This window comes from Taeniopygia guttata, chromosome 5 (genome assembly GCF_048771995.1).
Source record: "Taeniopygia guttata chromosome 5, bTaeGut7.mat, whole genome shotgun sequence".
NCBI lineage: Eukaryota > Metazoa > Chordata > Aves > Passeriformes > Estrildidae > Taeniopygia > Taeniopygia guttata.
The window spans coordinates 17,598,335-17,616,294 of NC_133030.1; the positions used below are offsets into that span (position 1 = coordinate 17,598,335).

At 43.6% G+C, this 17,960-nt stretch overlaps 1 protein-coding gene across 9 annotated transcripts in view; it reads left to right on the forward strand.

Moving 5' to 3' along the window:
* Nucleotides 1-17,620, forward strand: part of OSBPL5 (oxysterol binding protein like 5) — a 174,418-nt gene extending 156,798 nt beyond the window's left edge. For 5 of the 9 annotated variants that reach the window (XM_072929722.1, XM_030273899.4, XM_072929723.1 and 2 more), the window contains 11 exons: nt 165-263; nt 1,137-1,233; nt 2,717-2,815; nt 4,010-4,107; nt 6,079-6,168; nt 8,871-9,007; nt 12,500-12,685; nt 13,181-13,319; nt 14,481-14,598; nt 15,195-15,297; nt 16,277-16,748. In XM_072929722.1, coding sequence (XP_072785823.1) covers nt 165-263; nt 1,137-1,233; nt 2,717-2,815; nt 4,010-4,107; nt 6,079-6,168; nt 8,871-9,007; nt 12,500-12,685; nt 13,181-13,319; nt 14,481-14,598; nt 15,195-15,297; nt 16,277-16,412 — 1,302 coding nt within the window. In that variant the 3' untranslated portion in view covers nt 16,413-16,748. Of the gene's footprint in view, nt 1-164; nt 264-1,136; nt 1,234-2,716; nt 2,816-4,009; nt 4,108-6,078; nt 6,169-8,870; nt 9,008-12,499; nt 12,686-13,180; nt 13,320-14,480; nt 14,599-15,194; nt 15,298-16,276 lie in introns of all 9 variants that reach the window. The other 4 variants (XM_002198729.7, XM_030273900.4, XM_030273901.4 and 1 more) reach the window with 1 other exon arrangement.
* Nucleotides 17,621-17,960: the final 340 nt, after the last annotated feature.

Below are 17,960 nucleotides of genomic sequence, written 5' to 3' on the forward strand. Positions count from 1 at the left end.
TATTAGATTAGATGGATATGTAACTAGTTCTTCAGTTTTTATTCTTATGATTGACTTTGTCTAAAACATCCAAGAAAAAAAATTACCATATTGTTTTGTGGCCAGCTATAGCATTGGATTGCAAATCTTCATTTGTAGCAGGTTTTGATTACTTGGTTTTTCAGGGAATAAAAAAGCCATACAACCCTATTCTGGGAGAGACATTTCGCTGCTGTTGGTTTCACCCCCAGACGAACAGTCACACATTTTACATAGCAGAACAGGTGAGTTGCTGTTTGGATGCTCAGCTGTTGCAAACACCAGCCTGCTTGCACCTCCATGCACAGAAACACACTACTCATCTCACCCTAGGAGAGGAATCTGGAGCTCTGTGTAAACAGGCAGAGCAGAACCTGAGGTAAACAGGCTGCTGATCTTTTTTCTTTGCAGATTTACAGAAATTATGTGGGGCTTGGTGGGCACTCAAGACTAGAACAGCAGACCTCCCATATATTACACCAGTTTCTTCAATAAAGACCTTTCCCATGGGATTCTGCCGTACTGTTTTCTTATTGTTAATAAAATGGGAGTTGTGTTGCCTCTGTTAAAAGAGTCATAAAACACACAAACAAATTCTTCCATCTTTTTATTTCTGAACTTTATATGATGATTTTAATAGGAGCGAATTGAGGGTTTATCTCTGTCTTTGTGATTAAATGAAGGACAGAGTTCATAAGTTAACCGGCCTGACAAAGTGGATTTTGGGATTTATAGTGTTAATAAGGGATCTGAGAACTGTGTGGTCCTTGGTAAAGGGACTCCCAGTTTCACATACATTTTCCCCTATTTGATTAGATAATTTTAGCTTCGTTAAAATTTTTATTTCAACCACTGCATGCATTTCATGGAGGTTATTGAAATGCTGCACTAAAGTTCTGTACTGTTAATTTAATGTCTTGAAAACCTGTTGGCCTGAAACTGATCTCACGTGCACAAGCTCAAGAAAATATGGGGTGGTGGGGAGGGGGGGAAGATTAGATATATAATGCTCTCATAAATAATGGTGTTATGCATTGTGTTCCCCCTTTATTCTGCACCCCCCCTCTGCTTCGCCTGTGAAAACTGCTCTAAATAACCCCTGCCTGTTTTTGTCCTAGGTGTCCCATCACCCACCAGTGTCAGCTTTTCACGTCAGCAATAGGAAGGATGGATTCTGCATTTCTGGCAGCATTCTAGCTAGGTCCAAGTTTTATGGTAAGGCATTAAGTCTAGGCCTCTCCCAGGTAATTTTGTGGCATGAGTTTTGGTTTGTTTTTCAATCATCCCTGAGCATGTTGAGAGTTAAGAACAATCAAATGGTTGACAATTCTATCACCAGGATAGCCTAAGTTCTTGTCTTGGCTTTTCTGGGTCTTCCCCATTTCCACCATTTCAGTGTGACATCACTCTGATGTTAAATTAAAAAATCACAGAGAAAGACTGAGTTTTAAAAATCTGTTTTTCAGAAGGCAAAGGCTCACAATAACACATGGAATTGCTTGTATGCACTTGGTATGTGCTCATGGATGAGTTACATTTCAGCTCTCTGGCACTCAGCCAACAAAGACAAAAGTCTCTGAATAGATTTGAACCTTTATCTGGTTCCCAGATTCCTGTGGGGTTGAACCCCAGACCTTCAAAATGTCCTCCAGTCATTTAATATCAATGGAAACAGCACAACTCTAGGCTCTGAAACACTGTTGCTCTTTGAGATCAGTTTTTTTGTTTAGACAAACATTTCTTAATTACTGTCCTCTGCTGAGTGTGTTTGCTAAAACACTTTAAGATAGTCTTTGTTGTCCTTCTGGCAATTTCATTTGTTACTTGGGATCATCCCCTGTTGCAGCAGACCTCCCGTTAGGAGTAGAAATGAGCCAAGACACGGACTCTTATTTAACAAAGTAAAAAGGGTCCTGGTTTATTTTCCTTTATAACTTAGCCATCCTGACTCTGACTACAGCAAGTTCCTACTGTTAGCTTCTCTGACAGACTCCGACTGGTGGCTATTCCTGCTGGAACATGACTGCAAGTATTTCCTTGCTGCCTCTGACTGCAGGCTTTTACCTAGCTCGACTGTGACCGCAGGCTCCAACTCTATCAGACCCAGACCGACCTTGCAGCAGCAACTCTTCCTTGTTTTGGTCTTCTTCCTCAGGGCTCCTCTTATCTCTTCAAGGTCTTCTTCCTCTAAGCCTTTTTCCTCAAGGATCCCCCTGATACGCAGACTCAACCCTTTTATCACCCTTACCTTTATTAGTCACAGCTGTAACCCATTGAGGGCAAGGCTGCTCTTCTTTGGTAATTAGTACAGCATTTGTTCTTTGGTAATTTGTACAACATTAGTACGACTTATCAGGGGCAAGGTTACTTGTAATCCCTTCTTCTGCATCTACAATCCACAATCAGAGAAGTTGTAAGAACTGGAGGACCTGAGAAACTTCTAAGCTCTCACTGATGACCTGTTAAATCTACTACACTTTCTGCAAGAGAGGCTAAATGCCAGAGCAGATTAGAGCAGCTGAGTTTGTTAGAGCTGCCTGCCTCCAGCTGTGCACTGTTTGCAGGGTCCTAAATTTTGAGAATTTCATCTCTTCTTTCATTAGTGACCTACATTTAAATGGAAATGCTTTTTCTAAAGTAGGAGTAAAGTATAACATGAATTTTTTAATGTGTATGTTTTTTTTTTTTTAAATTCTAGGCAACTCACTTTCTGCATTGTTGGATGGGAAAGCAAAGCTTATGTTTCTAAGCAGAGGGGAAGACTATATAATCACTATGCCATATGCCCACTGTAAAGGTAAGGTATGACCCTTCAAATATGAAGCAAACAGTAACAAAATGCTGTCTCACTGACTAACTTTGCACTGGCTCTCCCCTCTCAAGTAGTGGACACCACAGGGCCCGGTAACTCCAGAGTCACAGCACAATGTAACCTCATTAGGAGACCTTCACTAATCCTCACTGAAGTCTTTCTCATTTACCTGTGCAGCCCAGGAGAGAATTAGGCCCATCCGTGTTTGTTTTCACACTATGCAGAAACAGAAAAATACTGCATATATGTACTGTAGATAAGATGAAAAGAGCAAGACAACATTTCTGAACTCCTTAGGATAAAAAGTTTTTTCTTATGTTAACACTGAAATTGCTTGATATAGTTTCTGTCCTTTTGAGGATAAAGGAACTTCCTGACTTCTCTTGCTATTTCTTTATTATTCTAATCGTTGTACTTCTCAGAGGATGAGCTGCCTCAGTGAGGCTGGCATCTGCTGCTGGTGAGGCTTTGCTCTGTGGAGCCAGTGTGTGCTGAGGCTGGGGCATGGCTGCTGATTCACTGCTTCTCAGGAAGTTCTGTCTGCATCATTTGCACTGCAGAGTTAAAATCAGCAGTCAAATCCAATTTTGGGGGTTGAGTATTTTTTAATTTGGCACACTGACTTCCGAGTTTATATTTAGAAGGGCCTGGGAACCTGAGAACAGTAACCTCATAATATCATGCTCTCTGTGAAGTATTCCTGTGCATAAATCTTCTTACCAATTTTTCTTTTTCTGCAAAAGACCTTCAGCAAATGGTAAACATGTGTAAAAAATTCCCTACATGATCTCTAGTCTCCCAGATTCTGGTGAATCCTCTTACAGCTTCTCTCTTCTTCAATCACCTAAGAGAACTGACTGTTTCTGTTTAAGCACAAGTATGAGTGAGGTTGCTGGCATAACTTTCTTTATTTTTCCTGTGCCACTGTCAGCTTGCCACAGGTGCACATGTGAGTCAAGCTATTTCCTGGCTGGTGTTAGAAATGGGAAATACAGGTTCAGGGGGGGATTCTTCATGCTTACAGTAAACAGCCATTTCCTAGAAACTCTAGTTCTGTCTTTTCAAAACTTTAAGCCAAGTGATGAATTTCACAGTGTGTCAGCAAGAGCCGGGTTGACTTGAAAAAGCAGGTTGCTTCCCCTGGAGCCTCTCTTAAGCCTCTGTTTTTTTTCCTTTCAGGACTTTTATATGGTACCATGACAATGGAGCTTGGAGGGAAAGTTACCATTGACTGTGAGAAAACTAACCACAGGGCAGAACTGGAATTCAAGCTAAAGGTAAGATACACTGTGGCCCCATTTTGAGCATGACTTAGGCTTGTCCCTGTGCCCCAGGCAGGGTCTAACCATTTCTGTACCAGCAATATATGTGAGCACCAGAGTGGGGCCTACCTGGAGAGAAGGTGTCACCCTGCCATCAGTTTTGTGTCATGCAACTCAAACTGACCCCAGGAAGCTTTAGTTTTACATGACTTTTTCACTGCAGCTGGCTACTGGCCGAATTTTGTTCTGAAAGTTTGGCAATGACAGTGTGGCTTCTGTTTAAGCAGGGATAATTAGTTTTGCTTGCAAAACATAGTGAGTGTGGAAAGAACTCGGAGGCAAATTAGGATGTGGATCTTTGGGGTAGCTCTCCAGCAGACATCACATCTATACTTGTACCTTGCAGGTGTTGTGGTGAACTGCACCTTGTGTTTCTCAGGGCTACAGGGCTACTTTGCCCTGATGGCAAGGTGAGAGCCCATTGTCAGGCAGGTAATTCTGAGTGGCTGGCACACTGGTCCCTCCCCTGGAAAGGCTGGTGACGCAAATTCATGGTATGCAGGCAAAATGGAGACATCTTTGAGCATTCCTGTTTTCACATGGGTTAAAATTTAGGAGGGAAAGTGATAACTGTAACTTTCTTTGGGCAGTTAACTTGATTTTTAATGAGCATCCTTTCTCTTCTGCTCCAACAAACAATTTCTTACCTGAGCATAAAATGAAAGGAGAACTGAGAGACTGCAGGACTTCAGAGAGAGTTGCAGCGTTAGCCAATATAAATGTGAGAGATCACTGCAGTTAGGGGAATCTTTTCTTAACTGTGAGTTGCTTGAGGGCAATAATATTTTTCTGTCTTTATTTCCCCTACAATGGGAACTCTTGCCTCCTGTACTTCCCTGACATTTGCACATACTTGTCTTTAAAGCCTATTTTTCCTGTAGACCTGGTGTACTGTGTTGAGGCCAGTGGGATATTTCCCTGGCTTGGGTGTAATCTCAAACGTCAAAACACTTTGAAGCCTGAAGTGCTTCTTTTCTGGCTTGAAAACAGTATGAGTCATCCAAACATGTTTCAGAAAGGTCCCCGTGATGTAATTACATGCTCCGCTTTGACCATTTCTTAGCTGTCTATTTTAGTAGAACTGTGGGAAGTTGCAGGTAAACCCCTTAACTTTGTTTTTAATTTGGATATGTATCAGTTCTCTGCTGGATTGCAGGAATTGATGTTTAAGATACATGTGATTATTTTATCCATGGGTGTTGTGTGAAATTAGGGTTTATATTGTTGTTTAACATACATACACAAAAGTTTGTCTGAACAAATGTTTTCAGGAAGTGCCTGCAGAAATGTCTGAAGATGTGTGTTCTATGAATAGAATAGCTGCTCACACTCTCACTGTCATATCCTATGTTTGGCAGTCAGGAGATTGGTGGAAATTTCCATTGCTCTGGGATTTTTTTTTTTTCCTTGACTGTGGAAATACCCTTTCTCTTTGGTTTGTGGGGTTTTTTTTGACCAGAGCTGCTTCACACTGGAGACTTGACACACATGCAGTCATCAGCAGTGCCACACTGTTGCTGTCTCATAAGCAGGAAGAGTGCTGCTCCTTTTCTTTGGACAAGGGTGCAAAGGCTGTGATTCTGGACAGTGGGAAGGAGTTGTCCACGTACACTTATCCTGATGTCTGGCTGACAATAAATAAGTGTGTTTCCAATAAAGATGAGACCTTGCACACGTTGAGTGTTAATGCAGCTTAAAGCTTATCTCCCTAACTGCAGCTACAGTGTTTGTGGTATTACAAACCAAAGGAAGGGGGCACAATGTGAGACAGTCAGAATCCATGTTATAATTCATTCTGCCTTTCCCCAGAAATACTGGAAAACAAGCAGTTGCACTTTCCTTCCCTCCTGTTGCGTGTCTGTGTTTGGCTCCCTTCCAGTCCTCACTAGACTGACCACGTTTGCTGTTTCTCTTCTCCCCTGACAGCCCTTCTTTGGTGGCAGCACGAGCATTAATCAAATCTCGGGGAAGATTAAATGTGGAGAAGAAGTGCTGGCGACTCTCACTGGACACTGGGTAACATTTGATAATTGAAGTTGCTGCCAGGTTACGAGCCCGTGGCTGCAGGGTTTGAGGGAGGGCTGGCAGCCCTTGGCAGGCTCCCTGCACTGGAGAGGGCACTGTCCTGTCCTGCCTCTTCCCACCAGCCCCAGGGCATGCAGCCATCACAGCCTGGGCCGCACCTCTCAAGGTACCTTGGAGGTCATTTACACTTCAGTAGTCCCATCCATCTGCAGTGTGAGGAACGCTGCACTCCCAGAGCCTGAGGAAGCTGGGAGCAGTAGCGGGGGGTCTCCATCAAAGGCAGTGGGTCTGTATTTAGGGTCTGAGGCTTAGGGCAAGCGCTGATGGCTGGGGATAGTGTGCATTAGGTGTGATTTCGAAGATCTTGAGGCTGTCTTTTGTCTGGTGTGTACTTCCCCAATTAGACTGGCATCAAGGAAGAACTTATAGGGTTTTGAATTCATTATTTTCACAATAAACCTTTAAGGTAGAAGACAGTTACTAGCCTGTTCACCAACTGAGGGACAGAGACATCGATTCAGTGGGGGTGTTATCTCTAAGGCCAGCTCAGAACAGTCAGCAGGGCACCTGGCACCTTTGTGCACCCAGTATACACAAGAGATTTACTCAGAGCCACAAGCCAGAATCCAACAATAAAGTTGCATGGTGAAAGATGTTGTCCGATTTTGATTGGAACTCCTGGTACCTGAAACAAAAGCAGTGACCCTTGGCTTTGGGCTGAACATCTGGGTATTTCTCTGAGCAACATTTGGGCATCTACATGATCATTACAGTTGGTCTGTGCTCTTTTGCCAGTCTACAGAAATTGCCACTTCTGAGACAAGATTTGTCTCATCTGAAGGAGATGCTTGAAGTAGGCCAGGTGAAATGTGCCTGGATAAAGACCTTACTACAGTGAGGTCCTAACCACAGTGCAGCTTTTGGTACTGGACTTGTCCTGTCAGGCATTCGGTCTTTTTACATAAAAAGCTAATGACCATTTTGAAATTGAGAGCTTTTCCCTTTCTAAGTATGTTCAAGGGATTTGCTCCACTCTGAGCTCCCTGTCCTGCAGGATGAGCCCTGTCATCGATGAATTGTGCTGGGCTGTGGGGTACCTTTTCTGTGGTGGGTCCTTCCAACACCACCTGTGAGAGCCCATCATCCAGGGGCTCTCCTGAGCCACAAGGCTGAGTGCTGCTCAGCTCTCAGCCTTCTGCTTACACCTTCCTTCCTTGATCTTTCTCCTGGTTGTTTGTGGCTCACAAACTACAGTGGTGTATAAAAGAAGTTAAATGGCTTTGGAATGGTGGCTCTGTAAGCTGCTGCTTGCAGCGGTGTGCTGTGAACACAGTGTGGGAATCTGCAGTATTGATGATTCTGAGATTGTAGAAAGTCTCTGTCTTTCTGCCCCGTTGCCAAAGAAGAAGCCATAATTCGTCTGTGCTGGTTTCAAGGTTGTTTATTCTGTTTATCTCTAACATGTTCTGCTGCCCTGCGGCAGGTCTGTCCTGCAGGGCAGCGTGTGGGGCTCTGCCCTCAGTGGGATGTTACAAACATTATATACCAGAAACTACGTGTGCTATATTTACAATAATGTGCCAATATCTGTCACCCATGTTGAACAGTGTGTCCCCAGCCTAAACCAACAGAAAAATGCCAACACTACAGTGAAACATGGAGGGCATGAAGAAGAAGAAAAAGGACAAGACACACCCAATTTCTTCCATCTTGTCCCCTTTGGAGCCTAATCTAGAATCCTAAAATTTTACTTTTGCGCCTGTGCCACACTTAATTATTACTTGTATCAAACACTCAGAGCTTGTAATTCATCTTGTAAGATTGAAAACTCTTTTCCATGGACAGAGATCAGAGACAGTGTCTCTCGGGGCTCTGTATAGGGGGGTTCCCGACCCCCTGCCAGGGTCCCAGGCCTTCCAGAGCAGCCAGAGAGAAGCTCTGGATTCCCACACAGAGGAGCTGTGTGCAGTGGGGTAGGGATTGTGTTGGTTCTCCTCCCTCCCCACTGGGAGTACTGGCCTCTCTCCTGGCTTTTCTCTGACACCACGCAGTTTCCTGATGGAAATCCTTGCATCTGAATGGTACATTCTGTGCCTGAGGACCTGAAAACCCACCTGAATATAGAAGGGAAGGGACTGCTTCTCAGTCCTAAGATCACAGCAGCAGCTGAATGCTTGTATATATGCTTATTAGAAATGCATGTAGTGGTGCTTGATAATGCCTGCCTACTTCATCCTTTCCTCACTGGGGTCTCTTGGCACCTGGGATCAGTCCTGGAACTAGCATATTGGAACATGGGAGAGGAAGTCCTGAGGGAGACTTTGTAAAAAGGAGTTGGGGATCTTTTTTATATGTGCTGGATGGGAGGTGGGAAGAACAGTAGTGATGAAAGAATAATATCTTTGGGTTTCTGTGGGCACTCAGGTCTAAGGACAAGAACTAAGAGCGGGAACCAGGTCCCTTTCTACTCTGATTAATGGTAAATGCAGCCACAGTTTCTGGCAATGCCTTGCCTTATTCATTCCAGAAACTTTCAGGAAGTGTTCAGTGAGATTTTATGGGATAGAGGGGGAAAGAAGCCTCCTAACTAACAGGTATCCCTTATCATCATCCAGGAGCAGCTTTAATTTATCAGGATTAATTTCTGCCTCGGTTTTCAGATTGTCATGAATTCATTTAATTTGCTTTCTCAGGATGGAGAAGTGCATATAAATGAGCTGAAAAACGGGAACACAGAAATGTTCTGGAACCCGACCAGCGAAGTGCGAAGGCAGAGGCTGAAGCGCCACATTGTGCTGTTCGAGGAGCAGACGGACTTTGAGTCAGAGAGGTAGGGAGCTCGGGGAACCTCTCACTGCTGCTTCTCTCCTGGGAGCAGGCTTCTGATCAGCAGGGCTCCTCCAATTCCTCAGCACAGCCCTGGAAAGGCAGTGACCTGCTTTGTCAGCACATATTACCCAGCCATTTACCTGTTTCTTTCCAGACTATTAACTCTGGAGTGTTTCCATGAAGTACAGCTCTGAAATCGACCTGGGCTGAGAAATAGTGGAGGCTACATTTTATCTGCTTAAAATAACAATTCTGCCTGGACTCCAGAGATCTCTCTAACTGCTGGAGCATTTTATAAAAGGGCAGGATATCATCCTGAGGTTGGATATCTTGTTAAGACGGGTTATTTCAACCACAAGCTCCTTAAGTAGATGTAGGAATTGTGGGAAGTCCTGGCATCCGCAGAGCAGTACTCTGAACCACATAACAGGATTTTATGAATGAATGTAATTAAACCGATGTTTTACCCTGCCTCCTAATCTCAGCTGAGATCTTCAATGCAGTCTGCACCAGACTTTGTAAGGGTGATCTAGGTTACCTAAAAATGTAGTTCTGACACATAACTTAGTGTCGAGTTTGACCCTGGCTGGATGCCAGGTGCCTAAGAAAGTCACTCACTCGTCTCTGCAGCTGGACATAGGAGAGAAAATTTAATGAAGGGTTCATGAGTTAAGGACTGTGAGAAAATACATGTCAGTTACCATGGAGGGCAAAACGGACTCAACAATAAAATAAATTTATTGCTAAAAAAATCAGACCAGGATGATGAGAAGTAAAATAAGCCCCTAAAGCCACCTTCCCCCACGCCTCCCTCTTTCATAGCTCTACCTCCTCCCCCAGTGGCACAAGGAGAGAGGAGGGATGGGGGTTTCAGTCAGTTCATCACACCTCCCTGCTGCTCAGGGAGGAGTCCTTCACTGCTGCACTGTGGAGTCCCTCCCACAGGATACAGTTCTCCATTAACTTTTCCAACATGGCTCCATCTCAGGAGCAGCAGCTCTTTGCAAACTGCTGCAGTGTAAGTCTATCCCATGGGCAACAGTCCTGCCCAAACTGCTGCAGAGTGGATCACTCTTCCACAGGGCCCTTCATGGACAGGCTGCTCCACAGGCTGCAGAGGAATCTGGGCTCTGGCACCAGGAGCACCTCCTCCCCCTCCTTCTGCACTGACCTTGGTGTCTTCAGGGCTGTTTCTCTCACATGTTCTCACCCCACTCTTCTCTAGTCACAATTAAAACTGTGCCACAACCTTTCTTTTGATTTCTTCCTCAGTATGTCATCACAGAGGCATTACCACCACCGCAGCATTGACCAGCAGCATGTCCATATTTGGACCCATCAGGACTCTGCCAGATGTTGAGAAAGCTTCTGGAGCTTTTCACAGAAGCCACCACCATAGCAGCCCTGTTGCCAAAAACCAGGCCATGCAAACTCAATACACTTAGGAAATGGAAGAAGTGAATAATGCACACTGTACAGTTGTTGAGCAAGAGTTGAGCAAAGCCATCCAGTGGAGCTGGCTGGCTTCAAACAAATTGCTTGTGCTTCCTCTCCACTACAGTCAGCCAGCACCAGCCAAAATCCCAAGCCAGCACATGCAGTTGCTGCCTGGCTCTGCATGACATTGTCCACTTCTCTGTGGACATCTGATTTTGGTGTTGCATCACATCACCCTAAAAAGATTCCTCTTTTTATAGGTAAAGAAAGGAGTTGCATGAAAATAAAAAACACATGAAGATGTTTGAAGAAGTTTGGACAGCAGTGGGCATTATGAGCAATAAAGTCTGTATTTGTAACTTACAGAGCAGATTTGTTAACTCTGCAGAGCAGGACAGTCCACAGCTCATTTTTCTCTTAATCTTCAGAAGAAGATTCTTTTAAAGGAGAATCTTGGTCTTGTAGGCAAAAAATCTCCAGTTCTCTGTTTACCAGAGGTTATGGCCAGAGCTGGCTCCCTTTGTTACATGAGAGATTAATAATGTTACATGCATCCAAGGGAAGGAGGAAAAGGGAAAAGTTACAGAAATCCCTAACAGACATTCCACCAAACTCATTATGCTGACAGTTGCATGAATAAATTACCATCTAATCCAGGTTATATTTTGCCTAAATTGCTTAGTCTTCCCTGCAGTGCTGAAAATCACTTATTTTCACAATTGTTGGGGAATCTCTGAAGCTCATACTGTCATGCAGCTCACCGTGGAGGGTCTCATTGTCTGACACATGCAGCTCTTGATGGAGTAATTTGCCCTTGTCAAACAATTTTGTGCTCTCCCTCTAAGGTTCGTAGAATTAGGGGACTCGCTTTTTACACCACTGCATTCCTTAGGACAGGCTTTACACCACCACAGTATATTCTCAGGCTGTTATTTCACTCCTCCCTGCCCCATCCCCATCACTGAGTTTCCCTCCTTTGTTTCTGGGAGAAATTATTCATTCACAGAAACAGGGGAGTGACTTCTTAAAAATTAAAGGAAGGCATTGCTCTGCATCCAGTTATTTATCTAAGAGGCTGCATTTTTGGAAGTGCTGTGTTAATGCAGAGTGATGGAAATATGATGAAAGCTTCAGGATCACTTTTAAATTAAGAGCTTCACAGCAAGCTCCAAATTAAATGCAGTAATGAATTAATTTTCTAAATGGCAGGCAGGTGTTTTGTGAAGCTGGAATAATAGAACAGATTGGATCTCCTGTGCACATTCTAAACACTAAAGCATACAGTAATATTTTGGGAGGGCTAGCTGCTAGTCTTAGAAGTATTTCCAATCTGAAATGAAGATTAAAATGCTCTGATTAGAGAAACTGTGGAGAGGCTGATCACAGCTTGACTATAGTAAAATAATAGGTATTGATTTTTCTCTGGTAGAAGGCAGGTCCTTTCCCCAGGGTAGATGCTCAATGAGAGCAGCTCATGTGACAGATCACTTACCCTTTGGCAGCTGCAAACAAGTGTGAGTGAAAACCTGTGTTCGTGCTTGCAGCTTGTGAGCACAAGAACACACTTGCTGCTTGTGGATTGAATAAGCTTCCTACAGATCTGGTTGTAAATCTTGTATAGAAGATGCATGTGCAGCTACAAGATGTGCAAATAAATTCATTTTCCAGTGCTTCTAAACTTTAAATATAAATATTTATTTTGGGTACAGACATTGACACAAAGGCTTCTAAATAGAAATGCCTGAAAGGATGAGAAACAGAACAGATTCTCTGTCACTTCTAGAGAGGCCATAGATCGCAGTGAGTTGAATGGAATTTCCTTATGACTCATAGACAGCATTGAAGAATTCAATAATTGTTGTAGGTGATGTTATATAAGATAAAGTTCCTTCCGCATGTCATTCATGCAGCATTCAATGTTGCCTTTCTCAGTTTATTTAATTTATAAGTTAAAACAGAAGCTGAGCAATCCTGGTACAGTTCCGCTGGTCTATCAATAGGCCTGACAAGTTACTGCTTCTAAGGTGGTTCAACTTTCTTCCCTGATTATTGCTAGGCTTTGGCAGCATGTTACCAGTGCAATAAACAAAGGTGATCAGCACAAGGCGACACAGGAAAAGTTTGTGCTGGAAGAGGAGCAGAGGAACGCCGCCCGGGAGCGGAGGGAAAGCGGCACGGAATGGAAACCGCTGCTGTTCCGGCACGATGCCGGGACCAATGAGTGGCACTACAAATATGAGGAGTGAGTGCTGGGCTTGGGTTCCCAACACATCTCGCTGCCTGAGTTCCCAGGGGTGGAAGCAGGGCTACAGACCTGTCATTGGAGCCTAGCCATTCCCCAAAACTATGTCCAGAGCATGCCCTTTCTGCACACCACATCATCACTATTCATGCTACTAATTGGGAATAGCTGGAAATGAGGGCGTGGTAATGGAAAATCCACTGTGTCATTGATGCAAACTCCTATACCTGCAATCAAGTGCAGAGTCATTTATCAGCTTTTCTGCACTGTTCAGAGCTGTGCTCTTCTCCCCTTGGCAAGAAGGGCAAAGCCTCTGGAGACTGAACCCCCTCACTTATTGAATGTGCAGGGATTTCTGTTAGTCCTGTCACTGCATCTGGGAAGTCTGGCTACTGTCAAGGATGATTGCCTGCCCTGATGCATGTGGAATTAGTGTACTGGGCTAATGTGGGATTCTTGCTTTTCTGATGAATTTTTTTAATTTGGTCTCAAAAGTCTAAGGCCTTGGGATCCTTTGAACGACATTGCCCAATTTGAGAAGGATGGAATACTTCAGACAATGGAAAGACACTTATCCACAAGGATGTCAAACCACAAAGCAACATGCATAAACAATCAAATTACACGGCACAAGGTAAAGGCCTGTTTTGGAGGTTATAATAGTCTTCATGATTGTTTAGATGCATAGCCCTTTTTCTATAGCATTTTCAAGTAAGCACAGCATAAGCTGAAAGTTTTGTTTTGGGTAAATAGAGCTTGTGATTGTAGACTTGCAGTATTATACTATCATTAGCTCTGAAGAATTGTAATTACTGATTGATTCATTCTATCAATTTTGGCATTTTTCTTCCACCCAGTGCTAGTGACAGTGACTCTTACACTGAATTTTGCACACAGCTGAGCTGAACTTCACTGTTAGTGTTTCCAAAGCAGAAAACTTCCTGTAGGTTATGGAGTACACAACTGTGACCCCATGACTTCAGTTTCAGTCTTTGCCATGAGCCTTTATCATTCATTCTCTCTCACACAAGACAAGAAATGTCTTTCCATCCTTTCCCTTAAACAGAGATAATACTCCCCTATTTCAGTGTTTCCATCTTTGAAGCAATACATGTCATTCATAACACACTGTACAAATGTAGAGCTGCTAAACTAGCTACGTATAACCCATATTACACTGAAAAACTTGTATCTTATTATGTACATAGACTTTTCTTTTTTAATACCACACTTCTAAATGTCTCTGATTTGGTGGGGAAGTTGAGGTTCATAACTGCTTTTCAGACCCTGTAGTGAGAAGTTTGAATCAATGTGTTTGGTTTACTCATCTGAGAGAGAGGGAGAAACCTTCCAAAGTGCATCAAGAAACTAAGCATAAAAATTCCGTGACGTTTAGATCCTTTGTGCACCTGCTGAAAAATCTTTGATGGGGAATTTGATTCTAATTTTTTCTTCTTTTCCAGCTTTCTCTTATGTAGCTGGCTGAGTTAGGTACACAACTCACCAAAGGAATTACAAGGTTCATCCATAGTATGTGTCAGTTAAAGCTACAAGAAAAATAATTTGGATAGGTGTCTTAAGAATGTTGTCATTTGGGGAAATGCTTCTTTATGAGGCATGTGTGTAATATCGTTAAGTAGCTGTCAGAGTCCATTACCAGGAGTTGCTGAGAAAGAACTTAAACTTCACAATCTCACACATATTTGCCAGCACCCCAAATTGTTTTGTTTAAAGCAATCACACACATTTTCAGTGTGATAGAGACTGAGTTGCTTCTAATCCCTGTTTTATCCAGAGGTCTGCCAAAGACTGCAGGCGCCGCAAAACCAGTGATCAACCATCCAACCACAGCCAGAACACAGAGAGCAGCTGTTCAACTCCAGAGTCAGTGCAGGAGCTCTCAGATGATGATGGCAAGTATTTGGGTGTCACTGGGTTTATAGGCTTTAATGATCTTGCCTTGGTACTTTAATTCTTGAGCTAGCCCTGGGACATTTCCTGGCCTAGTTGATACCATGGGCCGAGAGGCCACAGGCAGCACAGAGAATGTTTTGCTTTTCTGTTCTCTGTATGTGCTGTTTCTCTTTCTGCCTTACAAGGAGGACTTCCCAATTCCTGGCAAAATTATAAAAATACAGTGACATTCCAATCAACACATAAGGAACAGGCTGTGTTTCTCTCTCTTTTCTCTGCCTTTGTTAGAAGTGACCTTGAATGTTTGAGAGAGTGGGCAGATGTGAGCACTCCTTTCTCCTCCCCTCAGCTGAGGAACATTCTTTCCTTAGAGCTTACTGAGAAGCACCCTGAGCCAGAGTCACAGAACCTGTTACAGTGACCTGGATCTTCTAGGTGGAAGATTCTGTTCCCTGTCTCCTTCTCCCCATGTTTCCTCCTGAAAGTGTCCCCCCTAGCAGTGACAATTAGATCACCGCCACCCACTTATAGTGTTGTGTTTCACTACTACCAGAATGGTGATGCAAAACATAATTGTCCTTCTACTTTGCCACAGGGTTTGAAAGCCTGTGTGCTCAGTGTGGGAAAGAAATGAATCACCTGAAGGAAATTCACTCAGCTGTCTTATCCCTACAGAAAGCCCAACAGGACATACACAGGTAACCATTTTCTGTCATGAATCAATTATTTTAATGGGCTAGCGATAGCATGTGGCATTTAACTCCTTACTGTGGTCTTTAGAGTGTCTCTGTGAGCTGCAGGAGTGCAGTTCAAATTGTTGCAGGTAAAGCAACCACTTAACACACCAGAAAGACAAACCCATGCTCTGCTTGAAACAGTGAGGAGGAAATTTCTTCCTCTTAACATTCTCTTTCTGGGCAAAAAGCATCACCTCAGAGTGTTATTCAAATCGAGGTACTCCTGTCTGAGAAGGACTGGGCCAGGCCCCAGCTAAAAACAAATCTCAGCCACGCAGAGAGTGAGGGGTGCCTTCCAGTCCAGCATGTTAGGAGTTTCTTCAGTTTGTTATAGAAATGCAAGGGTGCGGTCTGAAAAACTGGGCTCCATGGAGAAAAGCACTAAACTCCAGTTTTTGTACAAACTGGTGGTTGCCATCTGAGGGAAGTAGTAACCACGTCTGCTGCTGACGGAGGGCTTTGCCCTGCAGACTCCTGTGGGGGGGTATTAACTGCTACTTTGCTCCAGGGAGCCCTGCTGATTCCCCTCTGTGTGAGGAGTATTATCCAGCCCTGCCAAGGCTCAGTGAGGTGGGATCACACATGAGGCCTACCCTTTCTGGGTGCCAGAGTCATTGGTGATATGGTTTTAGCTTCACTGCAGCTCCTGGGGGTGTCCAGGGCAGGTTAGGGCACAGGTTAAACTCACAGGGCTATGAGTGAGTGCTGGATGAAGAGATTTCTTGGGGATGGTGCCCTTCCCATGCCAACCAGCTGCAGCCAGAAGCACCAATCTTCTTGTTAGAAAGAGGGAGGCAAAGTCTGGGGGGGCACACTGCTCTACCCTGAGGGTACCAGCGAAGTAGAGGGTTCCCTCCTGGTGTGGAAGTTCTGGATATGCACATGTGTGAAGGCACACGTCTCTCCAGCACACAAATAATCATATTGCTTTCTTTTGCAGAAACCTCAGTGCTCTGAACAAAAAGTCCTTCCACAGGAAGGTCTCTTCTGAAAGCTTCCTCCTGGACTCTCGCTGTTGGTTTCTCCTCTGCATCTTTCTTACGTGTCAACTCTTCATTAATTATGTCTTCAAATAAAATCACTACGTTTGGCAGCAATAATGATCACTGGCTGCAGGAGGGGGCCACTCGCGCAAGGAGCCCAGCGAGGCACCAAAGCACTTTAGAACCAACACGGCAGAGGTGGAAGGAAGTGGAAAAACGAGGTTAAAAAGGGACCTAGGAACCTGCAAAACGTTGTTCCTGCAGATTATGTCATTTTTGCCTTTTACATGTACATCTTCAAGGACCTCTTAACCTGTATGGGCCTTAATGCTGAAGCCAAATGTAGCTTTAATTGTGCAATTTGTTTTCTATGTTTTGTCATTTTCTGATGCAATTAATAATTACCCAGCAGTATTGGTAACCCCAAAATGGTAATCGCCTCAACATTTTGGAAAAGTCACAGTGGCCTGGGTCATAGCTCCAGGAGTGAGGAAGAGCAGTTGGGGAGCTGTAAAGAACTGATGTCCATGGTGCCTGTCCGGCTGCCTTTAATTACAGGAGGGAGAACACTTGGTCCAAAAAATCCAGCCCCAGGATATTAAGTCACGATCTGTTTAGTCAGCCCATTCAGAATGGGACTTCAGGATGTGTTTTATTTTCCGTTCCATGGAAACTGTAAATATACACAATTTCCTAGAGCCATTCTTCTTTAGGAAATGGGAAGTATTCAGTGAAAGCTCCTCATCTGTTTATGGAGCTGATTGGTGTTCTGGGTCTGGCCCATTGAGTGTGATGTCAGACACGCACGCCTGTTTGTAAAACCTGGTCACTTATTATTATTGTTATTATTTGCTATATGGCTGTTTTTTAATATCACACACTAGCGTTGTAGAGAGAAATCCACTGCCCCAGCATAGGTGAGAAGGATGGGAGTGATGTAGGTGTACATGTGTTCGGTCTTAGGCACATTTATTGTCAAAGGTCAGGGAAGAGGGAGGGTTTTGCCACTGCATTGTTCAACCCTGTTAATAGTCTTCCTATTTTACACCATTTTTTAAAGATTTGCAATATTTTCTGTAGACTGCAGACAATACTAAGCCTTTCTTTTCTGGCCTGAAGTAGTTCCAAGTGGTAAGTACTGCTATATATACAGCCTTAAAATACTTAGTGGTGGTGCCAGTCTGGGCTATCTTTCAATGTAAATGTTTCCAAATTTTTAAGTACATTCCTCGTCATATTCCCCAGTTAGGGGAAACCTGTTTGTGCTTGATATGTTGAAATAAAACTACACACAACTTTCAGTGGCAGTCTATCTGACAAATTATTTTTGGGTTTGTGTTTGATAGTATTTTAAAAGTAAATCACTTTCTAGAGGAAAATCTGTGAGAAATTGTCTCCAAGAATGTCAGACCTGGGCCATAAGTTAAAACAGCAATAGCAATTTGATACCCTGAAATTGGTATCTGAAATTTCTGGCTGAAATTGTCTGAAATTGTCTTATTGTAGCAACTTCCACAGAAAGAGAAGTGGTTCCCTTGATTTTCACTTTTGTACATGCAAATGTACAAACTTGTCTTGGACTTAGGAAACCTTTATATCAAGGACTTGAGGCTAGTGAATAGATTGTTCCACAGAGAGAAC